Source organism: Molossus molossus, unplaced genomic scaffold, assembly GCF_014108415.1.
Source record: "Molossus molossus isolate mMolMol1 unplaced genomic scaffold, mMolMol1.p scaffold_m16_p_5, whole genome shotgun sequence".
In the NCBI taxonomy this organism is placed as follows: domain Eukaryota; kingdom Metazoa; phylum Chordata; class Mammalia; order Chiroptera; family Molossidae; genus Molossus; species Molossus molossus.
Genome location: NW_023425388.1, coordinates 72,441,743 through 72,467,814, shown reverse-complemented (window position 1 = coordinate 72,467,814; position 26,072 = coordinate 72,441,743). Strand labels below are relative to the sequence as shown.

The 26,072-nt window shown below is 39.5% G+C and overlaps 1 protein-coding gene across 1 annotated transcript in view; it reads right to left on the bottom strand.

The window, feature by feature from the left end:
* CFAP44 (cilia and flagella associated protein 44) overlaps window positions 1–26,072 on the bottom strand; it is a 148,285-nt gene that overhangs the window by 80,392 nt on the left and 41,821 nt on the right. Inside the window, exons 10-16 of the mRNA XM_036243429.1 lie at window positions 25,189–25,344; window positions 23,358–23,405; window positions 22,366–22,465; window positions 14,971–15,065; window positions 10,779–10,988; window positions 10,024–10,134; window positions 1,124–1,285 (exon numbers count right to left, since the gene is read on the bottom strand). Of these exons, the coding sequence (XP_036099322.1) occupies window positions 1,124–1,285; window positions 10,024–10,134; window positions 10,779–10,988; window positions 14,971–15,065; window positions 22,366–22,465; window positions 23,358–23,405; window positions 25,189–25,344 (882 nt within the window). The remainder of the gene's footprint in view (window positions 1–1,123; window positions 1,286–10,023; window positions 10,135–10,778; window positions 10,989–14,970; window positions 15,066–22,365; window positions 22,466–23,357; window positions 23,406–25,188; window positions 25,345–26,072) is intronic.

Sequence of the window (26,072 nt, the reverse complement as noted above, 5' to 3'; positions counted from 1 at the left end):
TAAATTACCCTCCTCCGAGATGAAGTTAAAGGAATAATCTCATTTTTACATATCAGCATAAAATTAATGAATATTCTGTTGAGATCCTCCCCTAAATACCCATACCTTTCCCCTCCTCCTCCCCACTTCTTCCCCCACAGGCAGGCATCTCCTAAGCTCTATGGGACCACCGGGGCAGCAACGGGCAGTGGCAGTTCTTCCTGGGAAAACTCCAATACCTGTCCCCAAGGCCCCCCTTTTTTCTGACTTCTTAGTGAGCCAAAGCAGACCAGCCTAGGCTCATTTCCCTAGCCCTTTCTTGCTTCATTGTCCCCAACTTTAATAAACATCCTCTGAAATTCACCTGGACCCACGTTGTTAAATTTTTCCTATACGGAGTCAAGGAACCACACACCACTGGCTGGCTACAGGCAGGTCAGCAAAGGGCCAGGTCCCCTTTCCGGGAGCAGAATGAAAAAGGGTATGAGGGAGGTGTTTCTATTGTTAGTAAAACTGATTTCGACCCTCAGCATCTATCAACTGACAACTGCAAAAGGCCACAAACACTGGCATCCCTTCCTCTCATCTTTTACCTCTTTATTCTCAGAATTATCTTCCTAATTTACATGATCTCATTGCATCATTCTCCTCAAAAACTTACAATGGATTCCAATGGTCTAAGAGATACATGAAAACATCTTAGCTTGTATTTAAGGAGTCCCATGTGTTGGTCACAGACTTGCCACATCCCACCACAAATTGCACCTGTTTCACCAGTCCATTCTTCATTTCCCCCGAACACCAAAACCAAGTCTGCATTCCCTCGGGATGTTCTCCGGCTTTTACTGCCTTCCTTCTCGTTTTCGACCTTTCAAAATTCTCATTCTTTAAGTACTGGATGTCATCTCCATATAGTCTTCCTTTACCTCCTTTCATCCTTCCACCAGGGTCATATATTCCTTTTTCTGCATGCACCTAAAATTATTTTCTTCACACAGCAATTTTAATATCTAGTCACTACTGCCTTCAAATACAGGGCCTATGTCTTATTCTTCTTTGCATTTTCCCAGCACTTAACACGGGATATTTTATATTCTACAAAGAAAAAAGTGTTAGAAGATAATGCTTCAAGGATATGTCATACCAGAATCTTAGATTTGACACTTGAGAAATGGAAACATTTTATGCACATGTCTTTGATTTCATAGGAAACTAAATCGTGATCCTCCACTTCCTCCTTTATGGTTGGAAATGGAGCTTCAAGGACATAGCCGTTCTCACAGATAATCAGTAAAGTACTTTCTGGCTAAAAAAAGAAGGAGTAAACATATCATTTACATTTAGGCAAATTTTTAGAAGCACAGTTCAAAAAGATTACAAACCAGGGAATATATAATTGCTGTGAATACTGACTGTTTTGGATGGATACTTAATTCCTCATTGTAGTTATTATTCATAATAAGTCAATCTTATTACTCACTATACATAATTATTAATACTAATTATTATAATTAATAAGCTAAGTGTTAAAGTTAGATTTAGATTTGTTTCCCTTATAGGTGCCATACATATTTTCTGAGCCAAAAATGTGGTTGTGAAACATGTTAGCCTATAGAGCAAAATGTGAAAATTAGGAATGCCAAGGGAAAATTTGCAGTGAACGGTATATACACTCTCAGTTTCCTTTGATGGATCATTCTCTTTCAGCCTGAGTTTGCAAAACATAAATGTTCTCAAGGTTTCTGTCCTCTTTCCTCTTCTCTTCTCTCTTCATAAATGTTCCCTGGGAAAATCTTATAGACAACTTAAGGCTTCTTTACCATTGACATGCAATTAAATTCCAAATTATTCTCTGTATCCCTGACCTCTCTCTTGGGCTCCAAAATCATGTATTTAACCACATATGGCAAATCCCCATCTTGATGTTCCATAGACACTTTATTCAAAATGTTTGTTCCTTTATTTTATTCGACAGTTATTTATTATATATCTACCATGTACTCAGCATTTTGTCAAGTGCTAGGGGTAAAATTATAATAAAAAAACAAAAAGGTATAGTCTCTGCCATTATAGCATTTACTTCCAATGGGAGAGCCCAACATTTGACAAATTATATAAATAAGTATAAATTATAATGGCAACAAGTGTGGCAGGGGTGCCAGGGGAGCAAGAAGGTTGTGCAAAGCTTTCTGGGAAGGTGGTACCTATGCTTCAGGTGAAAGATTAGTAGAAAATAATTAAACAGTGAGTTAGGGGAGCATCTGAGGGAATATGCTACGTAAAGGAAATACCATGTGCAAATATCCTGAAGCACAATGGTCTTATAAGGAAGTTGTGGGCTTGGATGGCATCACTTAGGCCAAGAGAATAGAGTGAGAGGAGAGACTGGGACTGAGCCTTAAGGAAACAGCACTCAATGGCTGGGTGACAGAGACTGAGAAGAAATACTTATTACAAGATGCAGGAGAGAAACCATGAGAGCAAAATGTCACAAAAGTCAAAGGCAGATGGTATTTGAAAGAGGAAATGAGGGTTAACAGGATCAAATTAAGCTAAGAGATCAAGAAAGAGAAGAAATAAAACTGTTAAGTAGGTATCACTGGTGTCTTTAGAAGAGCTGATTTGGTGCAATGAGACTAGTAAGAGAGTGTAAAGGAGACAGTAGGATGTAAGAAAATAAAATTTGTGAGAATAATCAATCCTCTTGTGAAAACCAGAAGAAGAAAGATTGAGCAGTAGTTGGAGGAGAATATGATGTCAGGAAATTTATATTTTTTTTGTAAATGGGAAAGACTTTATAACATATTTAAATACTAATGGGAAGGAACCAGTAAATAGGTGAGGTTAAATTTATATGACAGAAAAAGAGAAAATGCTGTGAAATCTTGAAAAAAAGTAGGCGAGAGTAAAATCCAAAGGTCAAGAGGCAGAAGTGTGGGAAGGAAGACAATTTTGTTTATGGTAAAACAGAGAAGAGCAGCAGGTGGAAGCAGAGATAACAGGATTTTATGTTTGGTAGTAGGAAGGAGGAGTTCCTATCTGAGAGCTCCTAGTTTTTCTCTGAAATAAGAGATGCTGAGAAAGAGTGAGTGATAGTGGGAGGCTTGAAGTTTTGGGGAGAGGAGAAGTTTTAAAATGGTCACTGTGGGTGAGAGATGAAGTTGGTAAGAGAAATGCTACAGGATTTCTGAACCCTCCATGGACTGTTTTAAGGCCATTTGATCACTAACTTCTCAAGGACCTGATCTCTGATGCATGAATATCTCCAGATGTCTTTGATCACTACAGGCAAAGATAAATCAGTTGGGGGCATTCATGGATACATTTTTGCCATATAGGGATGAAGAAAAGACAGAGGGACAGGAAGATCAAAGCTTTGGAAGAGTGTTATTTATCCTTATTGAAATGAATACTCATGAAATTTGAGTTGGACATGGAAGGAAGTTAAGACAATAATGAACTAATGAGTTAGAGAAAGCAAATTGTGAATGAACAAGAGGTCCCTGTGACACCAGAGAACAAATAGAACAGGAGTAGCCAACTGAACATACTGAAGGGAGAGGGGTTGAGGTCAGAATGTGAGATATTGAAATATTTGACATTTAAGGTTGAGGTCTTACAAGTTGTTGGGTTGTTCTGAACTGCATCACTCTACAAAATTTATATATAGAAGTTCTAACCTCTAGCTCTCAGAATATGACTGTATTTGGAGATAAAGCCTTAAAGCAAATAATGTTAAAATGGGGTCATTAGGGCAGGCTCTAATCCAATATGACTGATGTCCTTATGGAAAGAGGCCATCAGGACAGAAAGGAATGACCATGTGAGGAAGACGCAGTGAGAAAGTGGTCATCTACAAGACAAGGAGAGAGGCCTCAGAAGAAAGTAAACCTGTCAGCCCTTGATATTGCCTAAAGAACTATGAGAAAATAAATTTCTGTAGCTTGAGCCACCCTGAGTGGTCTTTTGTTATGGAAGCTCTAGAAGACTAATAAACTCATAGTGACAGTGCCCAGTGGGTGGCTGTGAATGTGTGTGGATGAGCTGTGAAGATCATGGAAAATGAAATCAAGAAGCTCAGAGGCAGAGGCTGTTCAATCAGTTATGCACGTGGTATTAATATCATTCAGAATAATTGCTTGGACTTTGAAGAGAAAGTGAACCATATTCTCAAAATTTTAATTAAAGGGCAAGATTGACCAGGTGATCAGAAGATGACAGTACTATAAAGAGAAGGTGATATAGCTGAATAAGATCAAATGAGCAGTGTTTTTATCTTAATTTTATGAGTTTCAAATAATAAAAAACTATATAAACGTTGCCACAAATGAAATCATTTTATAGGATGATGTCAGTAGAATGGCACCGTGAGAGGACCTCCAGGTCTCTCCCCTTGAAGTTACAAGTTGGACAGCTATAATTCAACAAAGGATTCCCTGCTCAATACACAAATATGTCTGAGAGATCTGTGCATCATGACATCTAAATGTGAGTATGGAGCCAACAAGGAAGATGGGGTAGAGGGTGAAGGACAGGAATGGGATCTGCAGATGCAACTTGGCACCAGTTTGCATGAGAGGACCCTGTATAGAAATAGCTGCTAAGCTCTGTGTTGTTGTTGTTGTTGTTGTTGTTGTTGTTGTTGTTTTAAATTTGAGCCCAGTTAGCCACCGGGAGCCCTGCTTAGTAGGTACCTTCTTTCCCAAGGTTCACAACTTGGATGTAAAAATCCTTAATAAAATATTAGCAAAGTGTGTGTGTGTGTGTGTGTGTGTGTGTGTGTGTGTGTTAAAATACAGGGAATTGCCCTGGCCAGTGTGGCTCAGTTGATTGGAGTGTTGTCCCATACACCAAAGGGTGGTAGGCTTGATTCCTGGTCAGGGCACATTCTCAGGTTGTAGGTTTGATCCCCAGTCGAGGTGCATATAAGAGGCAGTCAATCAATGTTTCTCTCTCACATCAATGTTTCTTTCGCTCTTTCTCTTCTCCTTTCCTCTCTCTCTCAAATCAATAAAAACATATCCTCGGATGAGAATTTAAAAAATAGTCATGACTGTCAGCTGATTTCTCAACACAAATTTTACAGGCCAGAAGGAATTAGCATGAAAATATGCACAATGAAAAGCAAGAACCTACAACCAAGGTTACTTTACCTGGCAAAGCTATCATTTAGAATCAAAGAACAGAGAAAGAGCTTCCCAAGGCAAATACATATCTATCAATAATTAGTTTGAAGGCAAACGGATTAAATGCTCCAATCAAAAGACATAAGGTGGCTGAATGGAAAATAAAACAAGAACCTTACATATGCTGTTCACAAGAGACTCAATTCAGATTGAAAGACACACACACTGAAAGTAATGGGATGGAAAAAGAAAATGGAAACAGAATAAAAAGTTAGAGTAACAATACTTATACCAGACAAAATAGACTTTAAAACAAAGACTATAAGACTTCCGGTCAAGATGGAGACGTAGGTAAATGCAGTATCGCGTCCTCCCACAACCACATCAAAGTGCCAACTTCGAGCATGCCAACATTCGCATCTTGGGGGTGCCAGAAGGAGAAGAGAGAGAACAAGAAATTGAAAACCTGTTTGAAACAATAATGGCAGAAAACTTTCCTAACTTGGTGAAGGAAACAGACATACAAGTCCAGGAAGCACAGAGAGTCCCAAACAAGATGAACCCCAGGAGGCCCACAACTAAACTACAGAACAACCATCATTCAAAACTGCCTGAAATCAAGCTGAATGGAAGTCCTACAAACTACAAAATTAAAGCAGCAGCCACATCCAGACTGGTAGGAGGGGCGGAGGCGCGAGGAGCTGGTCCCACACCCACGTGTGGCGGATAAAAATCAGGAGGATACCTTGGCTGGGAAGGTCCTTCCTGAGGACTGAGGGGTCCCATCCCACACCAGACGGCCTGCTCAGGGTTCCAGTGCTAGGAAGAGAAGTCCTTATAATTTCTGGCTGGAAAAACCAGCAGGAACTGAGGCTCAGGGAGGTTGAGATGGCTTAAGCCCCACGCAGCTCCTTACCCGTGCTCAGACTTATCGGACTCACTCCCTCTAAGCTTGGAGGGGGGCAGCTCGAGGGGCACCAGAGACATACAGGGAAGAACTGAGCTGTTTGGCACTGGAGCAAGGCTGGAGAGGGGTCTTTCTCCGGGACAAACATGCTGTCAGAGGCCTTTGTTCCTTTGGTGAGCCCTTCCTTGGGGCAGCAGACAGTCGCCATATCTGGGACTCCAGCAACCTGGCTCAAACTGGTAGCCCCGCCCTGGTGATTCCCTGAGGCCCCGCCCCACCCAACTTTCAGGCCCACCCAAGCTGTTGCCAGTTGTTTAACCATAGGATTGGATTGTCTTGGATCCTGCTCCAGGTTTTTCCTAAATTTTTTCAAACAAGCAGCTTCTGGTCTTAGATGGCCCCATACCTCTCATTACATAACACACAGAAACAAACACAGGGAGGCAGCCAAAATGAGGAGACAAAGAAACAGGTCCCAAATGAAAGAACAGAACAAAACCCCAAGAACAGAACTAAGCGAGATGAACATAAGCAACCTAACATATGCTGAGTTCAAAATACTGCTTAGAATGATGCTCAATGAACTTAGAGAGGGCCTCAAAAGTATAAAACAGGACCAGTCAGAAATGAAGGATGCACAGTCAGAAATGAAGGTGGCATTAACTGAAATAAAGAATAATTTACACAGATTCAGTAGTAGAATACGTAAATCCAAGAAGCAGACCATTAATTTGGAATATAAGAAAGCAAAAAAGCCCAATCAGAACAGCAAAAAGAAAAAAGAATCCAAGAAAATGAGGATAGTGTAAGGAGCCTCTGGGACAACTTCAAGCGTGCCAACATTCGCATCTTGGGGGTGCCAGAAGGAGAAGAGAGAGAACAAGAAATTGAAAACCTGTTTGAAACAATAATGGCAGAAAACTTTCCTAACTTGGTGAAGGAAACAGACATACAAGTCCAGGAAGCACAGAGAGTCCCAAACAAGATGAACCCCAGGAGGCCCACAACGAGACAACTCATCATCAAAATGCAAAAGTTCAAGACAAAGAGAGAATCTTTTTTTTTTTTTTATCCTCACCCGAGGACATTTTTCCATTTTTTGTACAGATAGAGCGGGAGGGAGAGAGAGGAAGAGAGAGAGGGAAACATCGATGTGAAAGGGACACATCGAGTGGCTGCCACCCGCACGACCAACCAGGGCCGGGGACAAACTGCAACCGAGGTATGTGCCCTTAGCGGGAACCGAACCCGGGTCTCTCCAGACCACAGGTGGACGCTCCAACCGCTGAGCCAAACCGGCCAGGGCCAAAGAGAGAATCTTAAGAGCAGCAAGTGAAAAGCAGTTAGTTACCTACAAGGGAGTTCCCATAAGACTTCAGCTGATTTCTCAAAAGAAACTTTGCAGGCCAGAAGGGAGTGGCAAGAAATATTCAGAGTGATGAAAAGCAAGAACCTACAACTAAGATTACTCTATCCTGCAAAGCTGTCATTTAGAATTGATGGCCATATAAAGAGTTTCCCAGACAAGAAAAAGTTAAAGGAGTTCGTCACCACCAAACCGTTATTATATGAAATGTTGAAGCGTCTTTTTGAAGAAAAAGATAAAACATATGAACAAACAAAATGGCAATGAATACATATTTACCAACAATGGAATCTACAAACAAAATGAACAGGCAGAACAGAAACATTCTCAGAGATACAGAGAACATTTTGTTGGTTGCCAGATGGGAGGGGGTTTGGGGGAATGGGTGAAAAAGGTGAAGGGATTAAGAAGTACAAATTGGTTGCTAGACTGACAAACCTCAAAGGGAAGGGGGGTTTGGGGGGTAGGAAGAACTAAACCAAAGAACTTATATGCATACATGCATAACCAATGGACACAGACAACAGTGTGGAAAAAGGCAAGAGGGGGGCGAGTGTGGGGACGAGGGGGGTCAATGGGGGGAAAATGAGGAACATCTGTAATACACTCAACAATAAAGATTTTAAAAAATGAAAAAAAACAAAAAACAAAACAAAGACTATAGCCTGGCTGGTGTGTCTCAGTGGTTGTCCGTTGACCCATGCACCAGGAGGTCACCAGTTGGGTTCCTGGTCAGGGCACAAGCCCAGGTTGTGGGCCAAATCCCCAGTGGGGGGCATGCAATCAATCAATGTTCTCTCTCTTCAATGTTTCTATCTCTCTCCCTCTCCCTTCCTCTCTCTCTCTGAAATCAATAAAGAAAATAATAATAATAAAACAAAGTTTGTATAATAAGAGAGAAAGAAGGGCCCAAAAATTCCACTTATGGGTATTTAGCTGAAGAAACCCAAAACACTAAGTTGAAAAGACATGCATCCATATGTTCATTGTAATGTTATTTACAATAGCCAAGATATGGAAACAACCTAAGTGCCCATCAATAGGTGAATCGATAAAGAAGTGATGCATATATACAATGGAATATGACTCAGCCATAAAAAAAGAATGAAATCTTGCCATCTGCAGCAATAACCAGAGGGTACTGTGCCAAGTGAAATAAGTCAGACAGAGGAAGACAAATGCCATATGATTTCACTTATATGTGGAATCTAAAAAACAAAATAATCACCCAGCGGGTGTGGCTCAGTGGTTGAGCATTGACCCATGCATCAAGAGGTCACTGGTTCAATTCCTGGTCATGGCACATGCCCAGGTTGTGAGCCAGATCCCCAGTGAGGGGCATGCAGGAGGTGGCCAATCAGTGTTCTCTCTTATCGATGTTTCTATCTCTCTCTCTCATTCTCTCTCTAAAAATCAATAAAGAAAAATCATTTTTAATAAAAATAAATAAAAAACAAAATAATCAAGCAGAACAGAAATAAACTCATAAGACAAAGAACATTTTGAGGGTTTCCAGAGGGGAGGGGATTGGGTAATGGGTGAAAAAGGTGAAGGAATTAAGAAGTACAAATTGGTATTACAGAATAGTCAAAGGGATGTAAAGTATAGCATAGGGAATATAGTCAATAATCCAGTAATAACTATGTATGGTGTCAGATGGGTACTAGGATTTATTAGGGAATCACTTCATTAGTTATATAAATGTATAATTACTGTGTTGTACACTTGAAACTAATATAATATTTTGTGTCACTATAATTGAAAAATAAATGAATTTTAAAAACCAATGAACATTGTTCATTTTTTTAAAATTAATTAATTAATTTTTGTTACAGATGTTTCTCCTTTTCCCCCCACTGATATCCCCCTTCCTCTCCCTCCCCACCGTCCCCAGCTTTGTTGTCCATGTCCACTGTTCATACATACATGCATAAAGCATTGTTCATTTTAAAAGATGTTTTTCTCGATACTACTACTATATATTTTATAGTCCTTTTCTTTAGAAGATCTTAAAACAGATTATAGATGTTAACCCAATAAGCCTAAAATCATTTCTCTGCAGTTCATCAGTATTAGTATTATCCTGGAACCTAGTACAACACCTGGTTTAGACATTCAATCACTGTTAAGATGACTGAATTATCCTATGCACAAACTTAGGGAAATTATAGGCATTAAACAAGATTAGCGATCAGTACTAAACCACAACTGATTAGGAAAGAGGCAATGGAAGATTAGAAGAGAAAATGGAGGTGGAATGGGGGCAGAAGAGAAGTCAAGGGAGAAAGATGAGAACAAGTACACTCAGACCTTAGAACAGAACTTCCAAAAGTCAGAAGGACTGACAGTCCCAAGTCAACATATTCCTACATATTGTGTATCTAGCTAAGGCACCATTGTTGAAGCAAAACCTGATTCAACACTTTGCTTTCTGAGAGGACTGTAGCCAACTAATTATTAGAGTATGTGAGGAAGAGGAGGTAGTGAGGAGAATATGGCACTCCTGAGGATGTACTAACAGCCAAGCTAAGTAGCATCCTGGTCCCTCAGTGCAGGACCTGCTATTTTCTACCTACCAGATCACTTTGTTATGTAATAATTAAGATGTAAGCATTTAAACATGAAGACAAATGATAATTACTTACATGAGAGACTGGGGACCATTGTAACTGACAAACAGGTCCAGGAGTAGTAATATAACCAATTGGTTTATAATCCTTTTCCACTTCAAAGAAGAACACAGTTTTATCTTTACTCTGAGAAAATGAGAAATATCAGCCAAATGTATATTATTATAAAATCCATTCCACCAAGCACAAAGAAGCATTTAATAGTTATAGTATATCCACTGTACGCTTATACCTCATGGACACTTATACCAACAATGATCATATAGCCCAGATTATTCTGGGAAAATTCTTATTTCAAATATTTACTTCATTCCCCCCATGAAAACACTTGACAAATCACGTATTCCAGTATGTGGTTCTGAAATAACAATCATCATATCTGTACATAAGATTAATTCAGAAAAAAATTCCCCAATGCCAATGCTCACCTATTAATGCACAAAGAATTTACATAGTCATTCTCTTCATTTAGGTCAGTTCTGTATACGAATATACCTAGGCTATAAAGTATTGATTATACATAAAACATCTTGCACAATTCCCAGCTGAAAGTTTCTATTAATTTAAAATAAGCATTAGAACTCAATTTGTAAGAATATTTCTAAATATCACACACAGTCACGCTGAAAGAATATGAATACAAAGAAAGAAAATATGGATATGTTCTCAGAAATGGGTATCACCTATAAGGCATCATTAAGTGGGAAGATTAATAAGGCAAGGTTAACCATCAAAGTTCAATAGGAAACAAAAAGAAATCTACTACTTACCCCTGTAGCTAGAATTTCTCCATCACGTTCAAAAGCTAAAGCAGTGACATGAGCAGTATGGGGTTTGAAAACATGTTTCAAATGAAGATCTGCATCCAGATATTTCTTCCGTCCTGCAAAAATTGTGAGCCCTTTTGGATCATAAAGTTCAAGAACTCGAACAACCCCATCTTCAAATCCTACAATAATATGTGCTCCAGTGAAGCTTACCTTAGACAAAAATTGAATGCAAAAAATCTGAAATTAGTTGAGTAGGAAAGTTGTATTATGCTACCTCTCTATTTATTTAGACTTAAGTTATTTAACCTTGGCTGCCCATTGGTGATTCCTCCTACCACTTTCTGGTAACATCCAGCTATTTTAGAACAGATCCTGTCACTGCTGACTACGAGATGGGTCAACAATGGCAATTCAGACACTTGATGAGCAAATGTTGGTGGAGGGTCTGTCTACTCCATGTCAGGCAGCTATGCCCAGCAGCTCGAGAATGAGCATAAACAGCCTCAGTCCCTGGTTTCACAGAAGTTGTGGTCTAGTGGGGAGGACAGACAATCACACAAATGAGTAAGGAATTATGAAGCAAAGAACATGCTAAAGGAAAGAAACATCTTCTCTGACAGCACTTAACAAAGAAAGCTGATCTAGACTGAGGACTTACTGAAGGAAGTGATGCTGGGGCTGAGATCAGAGAAAGGCCCAGGAATTAACCAACAGGAAGGTGGGAGAAGCACTCTTGGGAAAGGATGCAGCTTGTGCAAAGGTCACGGGACAGTAAAGAAAGTAACTTGGGATGGAAGTTATAATTTGACTAGAGCAGACTGAGTGAGGGAGCAGTGCTTCTACAAGAGGTTGGAGGGGGAGATACGCAGGCACCAGGTCACAAAGTTCCTTGCATGTCACATTAGGCGTAATCTATCCCAAGAGTAGCGGAAAGTCATCTAAAGGTTTTTAGTTGGGGGCTGGGAGTAGGAAGTGAAATGATCAGATTTGCTACTTCAGAAGTCATCCTCGCTGCTGTGTGGAAGGTAGATCTGAGATGGCCTGATGGGATGCAGGGAGGCCTCTGGGGGAGCCCTTTGAAGCGGCGGCTGCCATATTCTAGGGCAATGATTGTGGTCAGTTGGTCTGAGGTGATGTAGTGGAGATGAAGGATATCAACACATTTTAGTAAGAGGTATAATGGCCCTATTGGTAATGACTGGATATGGGGAATGAGGCAGAAGGAGGTGGCAAGGACGAATATGACATATACTGAGTCAGGCAACACTGGAAGGGAGCCAGATGTGTGGTTGTTGCTATCACTGTTTTTGTGGAAGGGTTAGCTGGGGCAAGCAGAAAATCATTAACTTAGTCTTGGCCATGTTGAATTTGAGGTGCCCTGGGGATCTCAAAATAGAGATGACCTATAGTCTGCAGCTTAGAGGAGACGTCTGGGCTGGAGGTACAAATCTAGCAATGTCTGAAAGTGCTAAATCTATTATTCTAAAAGGTATTCAAGAGAAGGGTGATAGCACTGGTATTCTTTTTTTAAATCCTCACCCTAGGATATGTTTGTTGATTTGAGACGCGGGGGGGGGGGGGGGGGGGGACAGACAGACATTGATGTGAGAGAGAAATATCAATCAGTTGCTTCCCATACGTGCCCCAGCTGGGGATCAAACCCACAACCTAGGTATGTACCCTGACCAGGAATTGAACCCACAACTTTTTTGGTGTATGTGGCAATGCTCCAACCAACTAAGCCACCCGGTTGGGCAGCCCTGGTATTCTTTAGAGCAGAGTGATCATCCCTAAGGCCAGGCAATTATAAAAATATTGGGAAAAGAAAATGTACTCCATCCAATTCCAGTTGAATGTTGTTAATTCAATAAACATTTACTAAGTCTCTAAATGTATCAGTAACTGTAGAGGCATTGGAGGTACAAATAAGAATAGGTATGGTTATCACAATACAGAAGAGTCTGTGGGAAGGCTAGACAATAAAGCAAATCATCTTAGTATGTTGTGCTACGTGCTGTAAAAGAACTATCTACACAGTCCTTAACAAACAGACAAAAAAAAAAAAGGCAGAGGAAGAAGCACTCAGCTGTATTTGAAGGTGGGGTCACAAAGGAGATGGTGATGACCTGAGCTGAGTTGTCAAGAATGATGTGGAATGGAGTTTTCCAGAAGGCAAGGGAGTATGGAGAAGGGCATTTCAATTCTAGTATAATATCCATATGATCATTACTTGGATGTAAAGCTAAAATGGGAAACACTCTATAGACACCACACAACCATCTGAATAAATGATTCTTTTACTCGGGCTATATTTTAAAGACTTCAGTAAGAGTGTAAATAGATTAGAATAGGGAGTGAGTCAGGTTTGGCATTCCAAATTTTCTGTGGTTTCTACTTCTTTTAGCCTAATCATTGTTCTGCCTCTATTACCTGGCCTACATTCTCCTTCTGATCTTAATCCCATCATGAGATTCCCCTCCATTCTAGCCATCTCCACATCTACTTTGAGCCTGGAACATTTTTTTTTTATTTCAATCCAAAACAGTAAGAATAAAACATTCCCAAAATACTCCCATGACATTTTTTTTTTCACTTTTAAAAAATATATACATTTTAATTGATTTTTTTTAGACAGGAAGGGAGAGAGAGATAGAAACATCAATGTGAGAGAGAAATATCAATTGGTTGCCTCCTGCACGCCCCCTACTGAGGATCGAGCCCACAACCCAGGCATGTGCCCTGACTGGGAATCAAACCAGAACCGCTCAGTCCATGGGATGACACTCAATCCACTGAGCCACACCAGCCAGGCTAATAATTATCTTTTTTATTTTTTATGGTAAATTTTTTTTATTAATTTATTTTTGTTACAGATGTTTCTCTCCCATGACATTTTAAAAACATGGCTGAAAAATTCTTTGACATGCCTCCCATGGAGAGATGGGGTTTAAGGCCCTCTCCCTTTAATCCAGATGGAGTTTGTGACGGCTTCACCCACTGGAGTATGGTAGAAGTGGCATTATGTGACTTCCGAGGTTGGGAAGGCCAGCAGCTTCTGCCTTGTTTGTTGGGACCCTAGATCCTGGAGGCCTGAACTGCCCTGAGCCCACAATGCTGTAACAAAGCCCAAGCCATTGAGGGGCTACTAGGTAAGCACTCCTGCTGACATCCCTGCTTAGCCCAGCCAGATTTGGAATCCAGAAACCTTTAAATAATTCCAGGACCAAACCATTCAAATCTTTCCAGCTGAGGTCCCAGACACCATGCAGCAGAGAAAACCCATCCCTGATGTCACCTATCTGAATTCCCAATTTACAGAGTATGTAAGCAAAACAAAATGATTGCTGTTTTATACCACTACATTTTGTGATAGTTTGTTACACGGCAATAGATAACTAAACAATACCCTGTCTCTGTCTAATTTTCTTCTATAGCTCTTATCATTATCTAACATATCACACATTTTACTTAATTTGCGTATTATCTGTCTCTGCCTCCTGTTTCCCACTACAGTGTAAGGTACAAGAACAGCAAGTATTGTTGTCTTTGTTCATTGCTGTCCAGAACATGGTCCAGCACCTAGTAGGCATGCTAGAAACATAAATAGAATGAATGCAACCTGAGCCAGGCAGATGGAGGATATATACAAAAAATTCTGTTGGGTAATTACTTTGTACCATGGAACTACCATTAATCTGCAGGTGTCATAAAAATCAATTTTCAGCCCTGACTGGTCTTGCTCAGTGATTAGAGCGTCAGCCCATGGACCAAATGGTCTGGGGTTCAATTCCCAGTCAAGGGCATGTACCTGGGTTGCAGGTTCTATCCCTGGCCCTGGTCAGGATCGTTTAGGAGGCAACCAATTGATGTGTCTCATATGGATGTTTCTTTCTCTCTCTCTCTCTCTCTCTCCCCCCCATCCTTCCCTTCCACTCTCTCTAAAAATCAATAAAAAAGTATCCTTGGGTGAGAATTAAAAAAAAAAAAAGATTTTCATTATAACAGGACCAAAATCACAATAATAGCAAGGTCATGATATGATATCCATCACATTCTAAGATAATGAACTAACTTAAAATTTTTAATCTCCTCTGAAATCCAGAATCAGAAAATACTTGTATTTCCAAGAAATAGCACTGATATTCTACATTTATTAATAAAATCTGTTAGAAGTTTATTATAATAAACTTACCACTCGAGGTACCCAAGCAAGGGCTGTACCTCCTTGATTGAATTTCACATGAGCCAAAGGAGTACAGCTAGCAAAATCATAGATTCTAATAGCGCCTATGAAAAAAAAGTATTAAAATAAACAAATGTATATATAATCTCTTTTTAAACAACCTTAGTTGTTGAACATTATAACAAGAAATTACACTAGATAGCTTCACAAGGAGTTTAACCAAACATTCAAAAAAGAACAATCACCTATTCTACTCAAACTATTCCAAAAAATTCAAGAGGAAGGAAGATGTCCAAGCTCTTTTTATGAGGCCAGCATAATCCTAATCCCAACACCAGATAAAGACACTGCAAAGAAAGAAAATTACAGGACAATATTTCTGATGAACATAGGTGCCAAAATCCTCACCAAAATATTATCAAATTGGATCCAGCAATATATTAAACAAAATTATACACCACGAACAAGTGGGATTTATCCCAGGGATGCAAGGCTGGTACAATATTCTTAAATTAATAAATGTGATACACGACATAAACAAAATGAAAGATAAAAGCCATATGATCATATCAATAGATGCTGAAAAGTATTTGACAAAATCCAGCACCCATTTTTGATAAAAACTCTTAGCAAAGTGGGAATAGAAGGATCATACCTCAACATAATAAAGGCTATATATGAAAGACCTACAGCCAACATCATACACAATGGGCAAAAACTAAAAGCATTTCACTTAAAAACAGGAACAAGACAGCAATGCCCACTTTCACCACTCTTATTCAATATAGCACTGGAATCTTAGACACAGCAATCAGACATGAAGAAAAAAATAAAAGGAATCCAAACTGGAAAGGAAAAGTGAAACTGTCATTATTTGCAGGTGACATGATATTGTATGTAGAAACCCCTAAAGACTCCATCAAAAAATGACTAGATTTAATAAATGGATTTGGCAAAGTAGCAGGTTACAAAATCAACACCCAGAAATCATTCGCATTTTTATACACCAATAATGAACACTCAGAAACAGGAACTAAAAAAACAATCCCATTTACAATTGCAACAAAAAAATTAAGATACCTAGGAATAAACCTAACCAAAGAAATAAAGGACCTGTTGGCAGAAAACTATAGGACATTGAAAAAAGAAATAGAGGAAGATATAAAAAAGTGGAAGCATATACCTTGTTCATGGACTGGAAGAATTAACATCATTAAAATGTATATACTGTCCTGGCTGGTTTGGCTCAGAGAGCCCTGGGTTCGGTTCCCACTAGGGGCACGTACCTCGGTTGCAGCTTGTCGCAAGTGGGTGTGGATGGCACCCACTTGATGTGTCTCTCTGGCATCAATGTTCTCTCTCTCCTTGTTCCTCTCTCCTTCCCACTCTATCTGAAGATAAATGCAAAAAATGTCCTCAGGTGAGGATAAAAATATATATAGATACATACTACCCAAAGAAATCTATAGATTCAATGCAATCCCCATCAAAATACCAATGAGATATTTCACAGAAGTTCTGTAAAATACTCCAGAAGTATATATGGAACCAAAAAAGACCCCAAATAGCCACAGCAATCTTGAAAAAGAAGAATAAAGTAGGAAGAATCACAATACCAGATATCAGGCTATACTACAAAGCCATTGTAATCAAAACAGCCTGGTACTGGCACAAGAACAGGCATATAGATCAATGGAACAAAACAGAGAACCCAGAAATTGACCCAAGACATTATGCTCAATTAATATTTGACAAAGGTGGCAAGAGCATACAATGAAGTAAAGACAGCCTCTTTAATAAATGGTGTTGAGAAAATTGGACAGCTACATGAAAAAAAAAAACAAAAAACTGACACTAGACCACCAACTTACACAATACACAAGAATAAACTCAAAATGAATAAAAGACTTAAATGTCACTTCTGAATCCATAAAAGTCCTAGAAGAAGATGCAGGCAACAAAATCTCAGACATCACATGCAGCAGAATTTTCACTGACACAATGCCTAAGGCAAGAGAAACAAAGGAAAAAATTAATATATGGATTACATCAAACTAAAAAGTGTCTGCACAGCAAAAGAAACAAGTATCAAAATGGAAAGGGAACCACTATGGGAGAACATTATTGCCCATGATATATCAGATAAGGCGTTAATTTCCAAAAATATATAGAGTACTTATACAACTCAACAAAAGGAAGACAAATAATCCAATTAAAATGGGAAGAGGACCTAAATAGACACCGCTTCAAACAGGACATACAATGGTCAAGAGACATGAAAAAATGCTCAATGTCCCTAATCACCAGAGAGACGCAAATTAAAACAATTATGACGTATCACCTCACACCTGTCAGAATGGCTGCCATCAACAAATCATCAAACAACAAGTGCTGGCAAGGGTGTGGAGAAAAGGGGACCCTAGTATACTGCTGGTGGGAATGCAGATTGGTGCAGCCACTATGGAAAATAATACAATGTTTCCTCAAAAAATTAAAAATTGAATTGCCATTTGATCCAGTGATCCCACTTCTAGGAATATACCCTAAGAAGCTTGAAACACCAATCAGGAAGAATATATCTACCCCTATGTTCATAGCAGCACTATTTACAATCACTTAGATTTGGAAACAGCCTAAGTGTCCATCAGTAGATGAGTGGATACAAAAGCTGTGGTACACTTACACAATGGAATACTATGCAGCTGTAAGGAAGAGCTGACATGGACGTGACCTGGAGAGTATTATGTTAAGCAAAGTAAGTCAATCAGAGAAAGAGAAATATCACACAATCTCACTTATTTGTGGAATAAAATGAACAAAATAAGCTGATGAATGAAATAGACTTGGAGACATGGAATTTGCGATCAGACTGACAAACCTAGAGCAAGGGGGCTTTGGGGGGAAGGCAGGAAGAGGTAAACCAAAGAACGTAAATGCATCCATGTATAACTAGTGGACATAACAATACTTTGAAGCAGAGGGATGGGAGTGGAGAAGAGGGTGTCAGTCAGGGGAAAAGGAGAAACATCTATAACAAAAATAAATTAATTAATTTAAAAAAAGAAATTTCACAAATAACTAAATCAACTGATAATCCAATAACCTTTCTTTAGTCAAAAATTTCTATGTATACCTTCAATTGGGTAATTTATAAACATGAGTAATAAAGAAGACAACTGGGAGTCTGGTTAAGATGGGGATGTAAGTAAATGCCGTACTCAAATCCTCTTACAACTGCATCACAATTACAACTTAACTATAGAACAACCATCATTCAGAACTGCCTGAAATCAAGCTGAACAGAAGTCCTACAACTAAGAATATAAGGAAGCCGCAGCATCAAAACTGGCAAGAGGGCAGAGACTCAGAATGGGCTAGTCCCATATCCATGTTTGGTGGATAAAAATTGTGACAGATATCTCAGCTTCAGAGAACCCTCTAAGGAACAAGGAGTCCCAGTCCCACAGCAGGCCTCCCAGCCCAGGTTTTCAGTGCCAGGAAGCAAAGTCCTCATAACTTTTGGCCATAAAAAACCAGCTTAGAAATCCCTGGCCGTTTTTGCTCAGTGGTTAGAGCGTCGGCCGGCCGACTAGAGATCCTGGGTTTGGTTCCCGCTAAGGGCACGTACCTCAGTTGCAGTTTGTCCCCCCCCCCCCCCAGTTGGGGTCGTGTGGGTGGCAACCAGTCGATGTGTCTCTCTCACATTGATGTTTCTCTCTCTCTCTCTTCCCCCATCTCCCTCCTGCTCTATCTGAAGATAAATGCAAAAATGTTCTCTGGTGAGGATAAAAACAAAAAACAAACAAACAAACAAACAAACAAAAATAGCTTGGAATGTGGCTGAATAAGGAGGACTCCTGAAGTCCCAGGCATTTTTCTTAAAGGGCCCACACACAAATTTACTCAGACTCACTTGCTCTGTGCTCCAGTACTGGAGCACCAGGGACACACAGGGAGGAACTGAGTTGTCCAGCATCAAGGTGAGAGCTGGAGGGGCAGCTTTCTTCCAGACAGAAGTGCTGGCAGAGGCCATTGTTCCTTTTCGGACCCCACCCCCCAGAGAGCCAGCAGGCAAGTACCATATTTGAGCCTCCATCTACTTGTCAACATTTGCCCCACCCTGGTGATTTCCTGAGACCCAACCCCACTCAACTTGCAGACCCCACCCAAGCCATCTCCAGTGGCTTTTCCATATGAATGACCTGTCTTGGCTCATGCTTCAAGATTTCCTAAAATCTCTCAAACAAGCCATATCTGGCCTTGCCCTTGCTGTGTAACCCTCACTAAGTGGCCCCAGGCCCAGGACTAGTGGCAGCTGGCTTTGGTTCTCAGTGTGGTCTCTTCTGGGTACCTCCAAACCCAGCAGAAGTAGCAGCCATGTGCAGGTCATTATATAGCTTATGCCGGGTGGCCCCAGGCAGGGTACAGGTAGGAGCTGACCTTGACCTTCACCTACCAGGAGGCCCCAGAGCAAGTGCACCCAGTGGACAGCTTCAGACCATGTCAAAACACCACCCAACCTCCTCCATGAAAACACACTCAATGGGTAGACTCAGCACTGAAGTTCTGTGAGGTCGGCCCCTGCACAACTGATCCCATGGTGGTCACGGCCAGTCTCCACAGCCAAATGGCCTGGGGGTAAATTCCTCCCATTGAGGTGCCAACAGCAATAAAGGCTCAACTACAACACCAGGGTATACACAGCCCACACAGGGGGCACAGTTGGAGTGTCCAGCTTGGGTGAACGGGGAGGCTGTGCCAATGGACCCTGCATAACACCTACTACATTGGCCCATCTACCAAGACCAGGACACTAGCAGCTCTACCTGAGACATAAAAACAAACACAGGGAGGTAGCCAAAATGAGGAGACAAAGAAACATGTACCAAATGAAAGAAAAGAACAAACTACAGAAAAAGAACTAAATAAAATGAAGACAAGCAATCTAATAGATGCAGAATTTAAAATACTGGTTACGCCCAGTCGGTGTGGCTCAGTGGTTGAGTGTTGAAAAAGAATTAAAAAAAAAAAAATGAGAGTTTAAGGAGCCTCTGGAACAACTTCAAGTGTACCAACATTTGCATTAGGGGAGGGGGGGGTGCCAGAAGGAGAAGAGAAAGAGCAAAGAATTAAAAACTCATGTGAAAAAGTAATGGCAGAAAATGTCCCTAACTTGATGAAGGAAATAGACATACAAGTCCAGGAGCACAGAAAATCTCTAACAAGATGAACTCAAAGAGGCCCACACCAAGACACATCATTATTAAGATGCCAAAAATTAAAGTCAAAGAGAGAATCTTAAAAGCAGCCAAAGAAAAGCAGTTAGTTACCTACAAGTGCGTTCCCATAAGACTGTCAGCTGATTTCTCACAGAAACTTTGCAGGTCAGAGGGATTTGCACAAAAATATTCAAAGTGATGAAAAGCAAGAATCTACAACCAAGATTACACTACTCAGCAAAGCTATCATTTAGAATAAAAGGACAGATAAAGAGCTTCCCAGACAAGAAAAAGCTAAAAGAGTATTATAAGAAGTGTTAAGACCTGGCCAGTTTGGCTCAGCAGTTAGAGTGTCCACCCGCAGACCAGAGAGTCGCAGGTTCGGTTCCCGCTAAGGACACGTACCTCAGTTGCAGTTTGTCACTGGCCCCAGCTGGGGTGATACGGGTGACAACCAGTCGATGTGTCTCTCTCACATTGATGTTTCTCTCTCTCTCTTCCTTCCTCTCTCCCTCCCACTCTATCTGAAAATAAAAATGCAAAGATGTCCTCGTGAGGATAAAAATAAATAATAAATAAATAAATAAATAAATAAATAAATAAATGTTAAAGGGTCTTCTTTAAGAATAATAAGAAAAAAATTAAAAATAATAACATGGCAATAAATACATATCTATCAACAATTACTTCAAAGGTAAATGGATTAAATGACAATCAAAAGACATATGGAGGTTGTAATAGATAACAAAATAAGACCCTTAAATATGCTGTTCACAAGAGACTCACTTTAGATTGAAAGACATACAGAAACTAAAAGTGAAGGGATGGAAAAAGATATTTCATGAAAATGGAAGCAGAAAAAAAAAAAAAAGCTGTGGTAGCAATAGTTAAAGCAGACAAAATGGACTTTAAACCAAGGGCTACATAACAAAAGACAAAGAAGGGGCCAACGATTCTACTTCTGAGTATTTATCTGAAGAAACCCAAAACACTAATTTGAAAAGACATATACACCCATATGATCATTGCAACATTATTTACAATAGCCAAGATATAGAAACAACCTAAGTGTCCATCAATAGATGACTGGATAAAGAAGTGGTGCAAATATACAATGGAATATGACTCAGTCATAAAAAAAGAATAAAATCTTGCCACCTGCAGCAACATGAATGGACCTAGAGGATATTGTGCTGAATTAGACAGAGGAAGGCAAATACCATATGATTTAACTTATAGGAATCTGAAAAACAAACAAACAGAACAGAAACAGACTCACAGATACAGAGAACATTTTGATGGTTGCTAGATAGGTTGGGAGGCTGAGTAAAAAAGGTGAAGGGATTAAGAAGTACAAATTGGTGCCCTGGTCAGTTTGGCTCAGCGGTTAGAGCGTCGGCCTGCGGTCCGGAGAGACCCGGGTTCCGTTCCCGCTAAGGGCACGTACTTCGGTTGCAGTTTGTCCCCGGCCCTGGTTGGTCGTGCGGGTGGCAGCCACTCATGTGTCCCTTCACGTCGATGTTTCTCTCTCTCTCTCCCTCCCACTCTATCTGTACAAAAAAATGGAAAAATATCCTCGGGTGAGGATAAAAAAAGAAGTACAAATTGGTAGTTATAAAACAGTCATGGAGATGTTAAAGTATAGGTAATATATAGTCAATAATATTGTAATAACCATGTAGGGTGCCAGATGGGCACTAGATTTATGGGGGTGATCACTTAGTAAGTTATATAATGTCTAATCACTGTGCTGTACACCTAAAACTAACATAATATTGTATGTCAACTGTAATAGAAAAATAAAAATTTAAAGTAAAAAAAAAAAAAAGACAACTGATGATTGACTGGTAGATCAATTTCACCTGGCAGAGTCCACATTGATTCTCCATAAGTCAACAAGAAAGAAAGGAAATGGAAAGGAAAAGGACAGCACAAATGTAGATAAAACCAAAATGAACAGCATTTACATGAGTGGTTTACTGACTGTGTTCTCATTTTAATCTCACAACAACCACGGCTGCTGCGTTTTGTGCCCTCTTCCCTCCACAAAAACTCACCTCATTTGCATTAAGAGGCTTCCCTTTTGAAAACATCCTCAAATGCTTTTAATCAAACACATACAAAAGATAGTATGGAAAACAAAACAAAAAGGCCAGCTACATTTCCATGAAGAGTTCCTACTTACAGTCCAAGGCAGTAGTAGCCATAAGATAAGTGAGAGGAGAAACGGCCACGGCTTTAATGGCTCCAGAATGGAAGGAGAAGAGGCATTCTGGATCTTGTGTCTGATCATCAAAAGACAGAAATTCTATTAATCTCAGCAACAGCTTAACATAGAATCGAGGTCAAGTTTAAAGAAATACAAACAGCACCTTGTAACTACATGTGTAATTTTATCTGAATAGAAATCAGAAAAGCATAATAGGTTAGAAAGAACGCTGAACTTTGGAATTAGGAGAAACAGAGTGCTGGCTTGTGCAGTTGATGGCTGTGTGATTTTGTACAAGCCACTTTGAATGCCAGTTTCCATTTCTTCACCAGTAAAATGAGATGATAGCAACTGCCTGCCTACTAAATAGGATAGTGGTGAGGATTACATGAGGTAATATAAATGCAAATGGCTTATGTTTATGAAAACTGTAAAACACACACAGCCGGTGTGGCTCAGTGGTTGAGCGCTGACCCATGCACCAAGAGGTCGCTGGTTCGACTCTCAATCAGGGCACATGCCCAGGCTGTGGGCCCAGTTCCTAGTGGGGAGCATGTAGGAGGCAGCCAGTCAATGTTCTCTCTCATCGATGTTTTTATCTCTCTCCCTCTCCCTTCCTCTCTCTCTCTAAAAATCAATAAAAATAGATGATAGATAGATAGATAGATAGATAGATAGATAGATAGATAGATAGACAAAAAAACTTTAAAGCACAATATGTTAGCCATTGTCATTGCCACTTTTCTGGTAAATTTTGCTATGATATAGAACTTTTTAATGTACAATAATTACAAAAGGAGAGAGAGAGAGAGAGAGAAATAATATGAGTTCTCAAAAATTGAATATCTTGACCAAGTTTTTGATGGGAATAATAATCAAATATGGAGAAAGATAAAGTATATTTTAAGGAAAAATAACAAAGAATTATTATTATAAATTTTTTTAAAAAAAGAAAATAGGCAACTTACAATATTTGAAAAACTAAGGTCAAGCTTCCATATGGCTCCATTGGAATCCTAAAAAATTAAATACCTAATAAATTTTGTCTTATCATTTTGAACTTCTATTAAATTAAAAAAATGTTCTTCCTATGATTTAAAGTAAGGACAAACAGAGGCTCATTCTGCAGATAGAGAACTCTTGTTCTGCCAATACCATGAGTGTCTCAGGCCGTGTGTCTCCTCCCTGCTCAGGTGTGAACCACCCTGGATGCTGCATAGTAATTGTGGCTTTTCCTATTTTGTCAGCCTGAGGAGCAACCATCCACTATGAGCTAGCAAGACATCATTAAGAAGGAGGGCTTGGGACTCCAAGGCCTCAACGAAGGATTTATAGCCACTTTGGGACATCATGGAATTTTCAACATGGTTTATTTTGGTTCCTACTACAATGTCAAAGACATTATTCCTGTCAATAAAATAAGGAAACCAAATGGGCAGTTAAGGCCCAGAGCTGAACATTACTGAAGTAATTTATCTGACACCATAGAGCAGGAGGAGGGAACGAACCAGAGGCCAGAATGCTTCCCACTGAGCCATCAAACGCTTCAACTCTACATTTTACCTTGTATTTTGTCACACACAGTTATCTCTCAAAATGGTTACTAAAATTTTAGTAAGTGAAATAATTAGCATATTCAGATAATATAACCAAATTTGTCTTGTGCCTCATTCAGCTGTAGTCTGGCACCCTCTTTTTGCATCCTTAGTTTACACTCCATGAAAACACAGAATTGTAAGACACAGCCCTGGAAAACCTGGGAATTAATAGCTTGAACATGGTGACCCATGACCTCTCAGATTTATTTTTAGAATCTAGCTGCTCCTATTGGATGGTGAATAAGTGGCTACAATAGAGAAGGGCTGCTTTGGATATTAACTGGCCGTGGAATTCACCTAATGGAGGCATTTGTTTACATCGTGCAGTAAATGGAATGGAATGCCAGTATGAAGAATTATCCCTCTTCCCTGGAAAGAGGCCATCACTTCTCGAAGTAAAGTCCACTAGGAACAGATATTGATTAACTTAAACGCTGACATCTTTTTCAAATATCCATAGGAGTAAGCTCTCATTCCAAAACACAATTTCTTTCATTCCCCTTCAAGTTGGGGATTGTCAGAGCATAATATCTGTGTTGTTGACACATAAATAAGACTTAAATGTTGTGTGTCTTTAATACTTTGTCCTCTAGTTCCATATTTATTTTTTTTATATGTTTCCATAAGTAAACAATAATAATAATAATAGAAATCATGATCTAAAGCTCATGACTGTCAACAGTATACACTGTGCTTTTAGTTTGCATCCTAATTAAGCACATTTGTAGGTTATCTGCCAAAACAATAGACCTTTTGTGTTTGCATTTTGCCATGATATAAATTACATGTGTGGGTTGAAAATATTCTAGGAGAGAACAATTTTTCATATGCTCAATCTTTCTTACTTAATAAACCATTAGACCTTAAAAAAATAAATAAAGGACAAACAATAATACTAAAAGCTTATATATAGTTTAGAGTGTGACTGAAATTTAATTAAACCAATTTCTATCTATCTTAGAATACAATAAAGCAATCTTGTTATACTTATAGTTGGTTTAACATAATAAAAATTATTCTAATAGGTTTTTCTATGTATAAAATATAGGTCATTTAAACATCAAAATTCTGGAACTCTTCATTGAGGTATCAGTAGTAGTCTTAATAATAAAATGAACTACAGTGACAATACATTATAATGCTATTTTAATTTTATGCCCAGGTAACTTTAAAAGAGCCAAGAGAGAAGAATGCAACTTACCTGAGCCAACCAAAAGTTATTTCCAGCATCATTCATTTTTATCATGGAGTAGAGTTTGACATTCTTGTCCACGTGAAGTTCATTGATGGGCTCAATCTCTAGCAATCCAGTCTCGTCTATAACATCAGCAGTGTCTATGGTCTCAAAATCCCATATCTTATCAAATTAATAAGAAAATATCATAAGCTTACATCAGTTTATGAATTTATATTTTCTAAGCCAGAAAAGACATTCCTTTGTATTTATAGATTTGTGAGAAAACACAGCTCTGAATAAGAATTCTAATTTGCCCAAAGTAATCTGTGCTTCAACGTTTCTGACAGGTTTTCCTGCACAGAGAGAGGCCATTGAGAGTAAATGGTTTACTTGTTCAGCAAGACATCATCAGTCCTATATTATATACACCAGTTGGCCCCTGGAGAGGAGAAACAGATCTTCTTGCTTAATAATTCAAACACCATCTTCACTATAAGCAGAGAAAAATGAATGTAGATGATGTATTTATTAGAAAGTGTTTCTCTTCATCGTTGATTTAGACTGTACTATTCAGATAAACACTTTTGTTCTCAAGACAGGAGACTAGAATGCTACAGGAAGGATGAGGAGCAGTCTCACCTCATGTGGCAGAGACTCAGAGGGCTTCCTCTGTGAAGTACCAGAGCCCAATGCAGATGGTTCTGCTGATACACCCTGCCATGTCCTGGACTCGGTAACTCAGACGCTGAGAAAGTAACTTCAGGGAGGATCTGAGTTGTTTCATAGAGTAGCCTCATGGCAGGAGGCCCAGGTGCTAGGGCCAGACTAATGCCTGGCAGTTGGGGTAAGTTTTTCCTAATGGGTATGAGGTAGAGATTTATAATATAAAGGATGGAAGAGGCAATGAT